We start from the raw sequence: 9,373 nt of genomic DNA on the forward strand, positions 1-9,373 counted from the left end.
CAAACCCACATACACACACATACACACAAAAGACGCTTGCACACACAGACACACACAACACGCTTGCACACATACAACACGCTTGCACACAGACACGCATGCACACACGCGCGCAGACACACAAACCCACATACATATGCATACATACACAAAACACACTTGCACACACACAGACACGCACACACACACACATACCCCACGCACAAACCCACACACCCAGACACACTGACACACACAGACACACCACCCCATACATACACACACGCACACAGACACACACAACACATGCACACACACACACAAACCCACACTCCCACAGACACACACAGACACACAGACACACACATATACACACACACATACACACCACCCCATACACACAAACTCCCCCACACACACACAGACACGCACATAGACATACAAACACACAACACACACAGTCACACGCACGTGCACACACCCCCACACACACACACACACCCCAACACACACACACACACCCCACCCCCACCCCCATTAGGAGCTCCACTCCAAACCCGGAGCGGCTCGGCAGGTTGACATAGTGAGGTCCTGTCACATTTAGATGCCTGAGTGGTTGTTGAGTCTCTTCTATCCTGTAGAAAGATTATTTGGAGGGAACTAAAAGGATGATAGATACTCCTTTATGGACACACTTAGGTCAGGTCGCAGACGTAGTTATCATGGTAGCTGGTGTTCAAGTCAGTGTCAGGAATCTTACCCTCATCAGCGAGACCCTCCCGGCACACTGTGTGGGCAAGTCCTCCCAGGACCTTTCCTGTCCAGGTGAAATCAGATGTCCTGTCCCCGAGCCTGACAAAGTCTCTCCCAATTAAGATCAGAATGGTCAATGTCGATTTTATTTGTTTACGTTAATAGAAAGGAAAACTATATAGTTCCCATCATAAAGGTTCTTTTTTAAAACTAAATAAAGATTGGTTTGGAGCGTCTTCAGATTTTGATCCTGGTTCATTTTTCTCTCTTTCAGACCTCATTACTGTGGGTGTTTTATCGGCTGTCGTACCCTAGGGTGTTGTGATGTGCTTGGGTTTTATTTTGAGACACTGTTTTTGTTTTCTTTGGGTATATACCCACAGGTGGGACTGCTGGGAGAGTAGATCTTAAAAATTCTCATCACAGGAAAAAAATGGTTTATAACTCACTGAGGTGATGGATCTTAACATACTTATGGTAGTAATCATTTTGCATTATACACATGTCTCAAATTCATTATGTTATACACTTTAATATAATGTTATCTGTCAGTTACCTTGCTGTAAATGGGGGTGGGTGGAAATTAAAAAAAAATTAAAATCTCAAGAAAGGAAAAAAAAAAACCTCAGAGCAGTAGCTTGTTGTAGGAATTTGTGCCTGCCTTGAGAGTTATAGGTGGGGAACCTGATTTATACACAGGCGTAGAGTTCTTCCCAGACAGCGCCCGTGAGCCGTGCAGTGGCACAAGGGTGGGAAGTGTTTGGCAACTTTTACAGCTGTTTCCACCTCAGCATTAATTTGAAGTTAGTCCAGAGCTTCTTACAGAAATCACAGTAAAGCTTATGATCAGCACAGCGAGGCACCAGCTTATGAAATACTCTGCAGGAGTGCCCAGGCGTATATGCTAGACTGTCCCAGATCAAACAACTCCCTAAAGCTGGGGCCTGTTTTCCAGTCATGTACCACTCTCCTGACAATGGCTTACTCCTATTACAGATAAAGAGCGCCGTTTAGTTTTCACTTGCTTAGCCTAAAAGTGTAGGGTTCAGCTCAGCTATATTTTACAGGAACAGCAGCATTTTTGTTTCCAAGCGACTTACAGGAAGTTACAGTGAGATGTGTTCCTCATGTTCTCATTTTGTGGGGACATATTCCTATTCAGTAGCAAGACAATTATAGAATATGTTGGCTTTGTTACATTTTAAACTAATGACCAATCCTTTTAAATTTGTTTTATTAATACCACCACATTTTATATTTCACAGGGAGCAATAGAAAAAGTGAAAGAAAGTGATAAACTGGTTGCAACTAGTAAGATCACCCCCCAGGACAAACAAAACATGGTGAAGCGGGTTGGGACAATGTCTTACGCTTTGCAAGGTAAGAATGATAAGGTCTGTGTGTAGCTAGTGGAGATTTTTTTCCAAGAAAATTTTCTGTTTTCCTTGCTGGAGAGAAATTCCAGTATGAACAGCAGTTAAGTTAATAAGAACTGATTCAAAATATCTTCCTAAGCCTGTTGTTTTGGGATCCCAGTGTTAAAAGCTGTAATATTTATATTTAGTTTTTCATGCATTTACCTGACGTAACTACAAATGACAACGTGATTAAACCTGTACGTTTTAATTTCTTCTTGGAGACCCTGAAGATTCCTTTCATAACCTTTAATCTATCCAGACTAGATTCCCAAATCCAGCTCTTAGCAGCATGTAACCTGCAGGCCCCAAGACCATAGAATGCGAAGGGAGTTTGGACATAGCATTTTTGGCATGGTTTGACTGTTACTAAAAAGAAAATACTAATTTTTCCAGCAGATAGGAGCAGTGAATGGATTTTTTGTGTTTTGGAGGATGGATGGAATACATGGGCCAAGGAGGGAGCGGAAGGACGTTCTAGTAGGAACAAAGGACACAAAACACAATGGGACCAGATGATGTCATTGGCCTTTGGGAATAAAACACAGTTGCAGGTTACGGGGGGAGACTTTGGAGATTCTGGGGGGCCTCAAAAGCCAGGCAGAAGAGTCTAGACTTGCTGTGGACGTTAGGAAGCCATGAAAAGGTTTTGATGGAAAAACAAACAGAAAAAACGCTGCTCAAGGAAGAGGATTTGTTCGTGATGGAGGTGGGGGTGCAGGTTGGGGGCTGATGTTTGACAGCCCAGCTGGAGACCTGGCTCCTACTGTCTGAGGTTTTTGAGGACCCAAAGAAGATGAGGTGCTGGGGGAGAGAATGAAGGGTACTTATGGGCTTTTTCAAAGGATCCTCAGGACTAGGGAGGAAGTAGGAGAAGGGAAGAATGTGTGAAAGGTTTCCAGAATGAGGACAGTTCAGGGCAGAAACAGGGAGGCCTGAGTGAAGCTCGGGGCTTGGAAGGGTTTTGAATGGGTAAGTTGGTCCTGACCTTGTGTTTGGAGTTACCCAAACAGTTGAATGAAAGTGTTGTACAACTTCAGATAACAACCTAAATCAACAGTGAGCTTTTTACAGGAATTTATGCCAGCAGCGGTTGGCTTTGTAGGTGTGGCGTGTAGGGAAAAGGCAGAGGTGATATGGGGCCTGATAAGGAAGGCCTGTCCGATACTGGTGATGGGATGGGGTGGCACTGAGAGGCAGAGTTGGAGAAGGGCTTCATTTGCTGAGTCGAGACATCCAGCAAACACAAAGGATGGGCGTCTGACCCTCTGCCTGGGAAGAGGCCGAGTTCTGGCAGTCCTGGTGCTTGGCAGCATCAGACATCAGCTGCCTTGAAGAGGGCCTTCTCAAGTCTCACCGCCTGCCCAGCCTTTCAGAGGTGCCTGAGGAAGCCCGCAGCCTGGGCAATCACTGCAGCAGAGGACGTGGCGCCCAGTGGGCAGCTCGCGAGGGCCCCTGTGAACATACTTGACATTCTGGACGGAGGTCGTCGGTAGCCAGTGGGCCCAAGTTGGTTTCCTGCTCGAACGAGCTGTCATTTGGGTGATCGTGTTGGGCTTTAGAAGATTTAACTTGCAAATCGACAGTAATCGTCTGTTTAGGGAAAGCTGTTTTTGCTGTTACCCTGTTCAAGTTGTTTTTCTAGCCTATTATAGCATTTTTGTCAGGAACTGGCACAGGGCAGCCTGGCTGATGATGAGTCATAACTGGACCAGAGACACAGCTGTGTTCGTTTGCAGTCCAGGGGACACTGACCGATGTCTTGGTCTTGATTGCAGCCGAGATGAATCACTTCCACAGTAACCGGATCTACGACTACAACAGCGTCATCCGCTTGTACCTGGAGCAGCAGGCGCAGTTCTACGAGACGGTGAGTCGGCCTTTCCCCCGGGCTCCCTGCGCACCGCCAGAGCTCTCTGTGAAGCTAGTGCACCTGTGGTTTTTAACCCTAACTAATGAGCCAACTAACGGGCTTCCCTGGTGGCTCAGAGGTATTGTCTGCCTGCAATATGGGAGACCCCAGTTCGATCCCCGGGTCCAGAAGATCCCCTGGAGAAGGAAATGGCAACCCACTCCAGTTTTCTTGCCTGGAGAATCAAATGGACAGAGGAGCCTGGTAAGCTACAGTCCATGGAATCGCAGAGTCACACACAACTGAGCAACTTCACTTCTCAGTAAGCCAAAGGAGGCTGAATACTGAGCAGGGATATTTTTTCCAATCTCTTTTAACCGTATCTGCGTTTTCCTTTTGAAGAACACTGGGCTAAAGAGGGGGTTGTTTTTTTCAAGAAGGAAGGGTGCGGGATGCTGGTGGTGAGCCCCCAAGAAGCCCCTATTGTGCGGTCCCCACTGCTCCCTGCACAGGGGACACTGTGAGATGAGGTCACCCTGCCGGCTCAGCTGGGGAAGGCGCCTGGCACCGCACGGGACTGCACAGGCCAGCTTTGTGTGTGAGCGAGGGTTTCGCAGTGTGCCAGAGGGATTTCAGAAGGAAAACAAAAGCAAGACGGGGAGTAAAGCCTCAGATGGTCCCATTCAGGAACCGGTAATGAAAATGAAGACCTTCACACCTCTGCAGAGCAATTTGGTTATTTACCAGGGTGAAAAGAAAGCAAAGATCTAGCCCATAAATGGAAACCCAGACCTCAAAGACAAGTTCTGTAACTTATTACGATTGATCGCATGTTGGCCGCCATATTTCTTACTAAGTTTTCCACTGTTTCCATGGTGCCATCTCCTGTACGTTCAGGGATTGGCAAGCTCCAGACTCAAGTCCACACACGCATCCTCTTGTCTGTGGGTGGGCACGCCACTCGCATATCCGCTGCATGGGTTCTTGGAAGAGAGCTGTGGCTCATGGGCTCCGTGCATACTGTGTGTGGTGGAAACAGGTGGTTCCAGAGGCAAGCTGAAGGTCAGCCTGTCTCCACACTGCAGCAGCAGGGCCCGTCTCAGGAGGTCACAGGTGTCCGGGAAGGCAGGGAGTCTGGGCCCAGCGTGGAGACCGGATCCCAGGAGGACAGGCCGGTGGTCTAGAAGTGACGCTGCGTGGTTGGGAGGAGCTGGGCTTCCTTTGAGCCATGCGCCGCCCCCAGCAGTCCCATCTGGGAATTTAGGAAGGTCTCTCCACTGCCAGGTGGTGCTGGCGGTAAAGAACCCGCCTGCCGATGCGGGAGACGTAAGAGACGTGAGTTTGACCCCTGTGTCAAGAAGATGCCCTGGAGAAGGAAATGGCAACCCACTCCAGTATTCTTCCCTAGAGAATCTCATGGGCAGAGAAGCCTGGCAGGTTACGGTCCATAAGGTTGCGAAGAGTTGGACACGACTGAAGCGACTTAGCGTGCACCCCACTGCCCAGACACTTTCACTTCTATAGGGCTTCCCTGGTGGCGCAGACGGTAAAGAATCTGCCTACCTGGGTTTGATCCCTGGGTCAGGAAGATCCCCTGGAGAAGGGAATGACAACCCACTCCGGTATTCTTGCCTAAAGAATCCCATGGACAGAGAAGCCTGGCAGGCTACACCCCACGGGGTCACAAAACGTCAGACACAACTGAACAGCTAACACTTTCACCTTCCACTGCTCAGAGGCTAAGCTGGGGCTGGGAGGGACTAGGAGCATCTAACAGTGCCAAGATTTGAAATGTCTGGAGTGTTTGAGAAGAGATGGAAATAACAGAAAACCACTGGGTCACGATGGGAGACATCTCACGTTGTTCTGTTTCTCACCAGATTGCGGAAAAGCTGAGGCAGGCCCTCAGCCGCTTCCCGGTGATGTAGGACAGGTGGAACAAATGTGGAGAAACGCCGAAGTGCTTCCTTCTGACCTGGGACAACGCAATGTGATTTTTTTCCCCCCCATCATCCATAAAGAAACAAAAAGAAAACCAAAAACAAAGAGTTGGGAAAAAAACTTCATTTCCGTTATTAAGCGCCTAAATGCATCCATTTTTTAGGGATAGTCTTTCGTTCATCTCCAGATCCATTATTTAAACCAATGGAAATGGTCTATTTTTGGAAAGTACTTAAAGTTACCAGAATTTTAATGGAAAATTAGGGATTTGCCCCCCTGATATTTTACATAAAGTTGTAATTTATGAGTCAGCCACCGTTCTCCTTTTGCTGCCCAACGTCAGATAAGTACTAATTGCTTTCTTAAAATATGCAAAATATGCCAGAGTAAAAAACATAATATGTTTATATATTTTTATAACTCCTTTCCACCCTTTGAGAGTCCTATCTATTTAGGAAACTCTGCAGGCCTTCCACTGAGATGTTTATAATTCAGACACTCAGTTTTCTCAACAGAGGAAGCAGGCAGGGGCTCCCGCGGCTGCCGCCCCTCACGTGGCCCTGCCGCATGCGTCCCTCCAGAGGACCAGCTCAGCAGAACCCCGGGATCAGAGCCCCCGCGCCCACCGCCCTAAAGTGCCGTCTGTCTCGCGTTCCCTCCTGAGCCTGGGTGAGGCTGGAAGGATTCACCTAGAAAGCCCCAGGGTCTGGCGGGGAAGCGCTCTGGCTTGGCTCCTGGGAAAGGAGCAGCCACGTCTCTGTGGGCAAGCACTCCTCCCAGGCTCTCTGCTTGGCCTCGCAGTCTCGAGCTGCTCAAGGAGGCATCGTGAGAAGTTCTGGGGAAAGCGTGATTTTGCCGCTTGATTTGGATTTTAGACTAGCAGGCCGGTGGGGGTTATTATCTGAAACAATGAAGCACAGGTAAGCAAGCCTCTCCCAGCCCCACCAGATGGGAAGGTTTTAAGGGGCTGACGAGGGTGCTAAGTCACGTAACATGCAGCCTTCCCCAAGCTTTTACATGCGAGAAGAAAAAGTTAAGGGCGATGCTCTTCCTGACTGTGTCCTAAACTTCAGACAGAATTTTGTCATCACTAGTACTTCACTTAATGGCATAAAGCAAAACAGGGTCTTGGCGAACCATCAGCTTTAACCTGGGACGCTCGCAGACACGGTCTCAGCCCCACAGACCTCGCTGCCCTCCACGGCTGCCTTACCATGCCCTCGCACCGCTCTCCCTCTTCTGACCTGATAGTCACGTGATAGGAAATGAAAGTTTTGGGCCAGCACAGAGTGAAACCAAAAATAAATAGAAGAGGAAATCAAATGAACATGAATATGAGGACTTCTTGTTCTTCAATATCACGGGTTTTTTTGTTGTTAATGTTTTATAAGTAATTTTCCCTACTTGATTTTTCTTTTATAAAATCTCATAGAACAGTGTTTATGATACAGCCATTTAATATATGTACAAATTGTAAAGAATATGTATAAATGTTTTACACAAATGCAAGAGCATGTAGAAGCCAACATATAAATAAATTGTTAAAAAAACTGTACAGTAAATTCTCAAGCACTTTTTCAAAACACTTTCTGGTGTTTCTGTGTGATCTTTATTTATTTATTTTTGAATCATTCTTTGATGTTGCCAGCTGCTGAAGAGCATCTGGTAATGAGTTTTGCCCCAGAACTTATTTCTCCTAACGTGAATTAATAATGCTAATTCCTTAAATGAGCATTATCAATCCAGAAAGCATGTCATAGTCACCTGGAGAGGCAGTAAGAACAAATACCGATGCCCGCTGTGTTAGGCTTCTCCAGGGAAGCTGAGCCTACAGGGAGTGTGTGTGTTCATCCCTTAAGAGAGCTTTCCTCCTCTTGATACCCCATGTCTTCTCTGGTATACATCCCGTCACCTTCTCCTTCCGGCGTGTCCAGGGAGAGGCGGTGGTGCTGCAGCTGTCCACTGGGGGGCGGTATTGCACGTCGGGCGGGACCCTGGGTAAACCCCGCACAGACTTCTCTTCCGCTGCGGCTCCTGGTGGAGCTCCCCGTGGGCCGTAGATGCGGGCGGGAGGGGGGCCTTGGTGTTTGGTCCACGTCCTCGTGTAACGTGAGCCTTCAGCACTGTTTCCATTCAGTGAGGGAGCGCCGCTGTGCACACGGCCTTACGGCTGGTGGTCAGTTAACACCCAGCCCTGATGGGCAGCTCGGGTCTCGTGTTGACTTGCTGGCTGGTGCTTAAGCGTTCTGTCTGTTTCAGGTCAAGAGCTGTTTCTCAGAAGGGGAGTCGTCTTCTGTGGAGGATGGCAGGGCTGTGCTCCAAACCCCGAGGCGTGCACCGAGATGCTTTCACCAAAGGCTCCAGACAGCATCCCTTTCTGACACTGAAGCTTTGGGTACCACTGGATCTGCTGGATCACGTGACCCAAGCTGCAGAGCAGGTCACATGGTGGCCTGATCCATGAGGAGGCTTTTCTTGTTCTGGGGCCCAAGTGGCCTAGTCAGTATTAACATACATATATTGTCTGAGGAAGGGACCAGGAAAATGAAAAAGGATTCTAAGAAAAAGAGATGACATAGGATACTCGAAATAATGTTAGCTGACTGTGACCCAGGAAAGGGAACTTGAAAGATAGTGAAAAATGTGTCCATTGGATGTTTGTGTTTGGAAGATCTCCTGGAAGTTGCAAAATTTTAAAAACCTAATGAAACTCCAATACTTGGGCCACCTGATGTGAAGAACTGACTTATGGGAAAAGACTCTGATGCTGGAAAAGATTGAAGGCGGGAGGAGAAGGGGACAACAGGATGAGACGGTTGGATGGCATCACCGAATCAATGGACATAAGTTTGAGTAAACTCCAGGAGTTGGTGATGCAGTCCATGGGGTCGCAAAGAGTCAGACACGACTGAGCAGCTGAAGTGACTGAATGTATTTTTCATCCTCTATGGGTTCAGACACATTGTGCCATTCATATAGGATATGTTGATGTTCTGATTTGTAATTACTTGTATCAACCTTTAGCTATCGCAAAAGATAGAAAATCTTGACAGTGTAAACATTGTAGCTAAGTATCTGGAGAGGAGAGGTCAAGGCATGATGGAGAAGGTCTGTCTCTTTGTCAAGCGTGTGAATCCGGTTACCTGTCTCCAGAAGCAGCAGGTCCAGGAAGTTGGCCACCTGTGAGGTTGGCAGGTGTTGGAGTCCATAAAAGACACAACTCACAAGGCTCTGGATGGAACGAACGTAAAGAGGGAGATCAACTTCAAAAATGAGTGTCAGTCCCGACAACCTGTGAGAGATGGTCTGCACCCACCCCTATTGTGCAGCAGGGAACAGACCCTGAACCTTCTTGCCTGGGAACAGAGGTTGCAGTGGGATGGACCAGGCACTTAAGCAGAACAAATAAATACATGTCAAACCCAGAACAGGG

General features: G+C 47.8%; 1 protein-coding gene across 1 annotated transcript in view; it reads left to right on the plus strand.

The window, feature by feature from the left end:
* SNX9 (sorting nexin 9) overlaps window positions 1–7,495 on the plus strand; it is a 90,987-nt gene extending 83,492 nt beyond the window's left edge. The window contains exons 16-18 of the mRNA XM_040238895.1: window positions 1,998–2,112; window positions 3,926–4,017; window positions 5,880–7,495. Of these exons, the coding sequence (XP_040094829.1) occupies window positions 1,998–2,112; window positions 3,926–4,017; window positions 5,880–5,927 (255 nt within the window). The 3' untranslated portion in view covers window positions 5,928–7,495. The remainder of the gene's footprint in view (window positions 1–1,997; window positions 2,113–3,925; window positions 4,018–5,879) is intronic.
* The last annotated feature ends 1,878 nt before the right edge of the window (window positions 7,496–9,373 follow it).

The sequence above is a fragment of the Oryx dammah genome, unplaced genomic scaffold (genome assembly GCF_014754425.2).
Source record: "Oryx dammah isolate SB20612 unplaced genomic scaffold, SCBI_Odam_1.1 HiC_scaffold_4, whole genome shotgun sequence".
NCBI lineage: Eukaryota > Metazoa > Chordata > Mammalia > Artiodactyla > Bovidae > Oryx > Oryx dammah.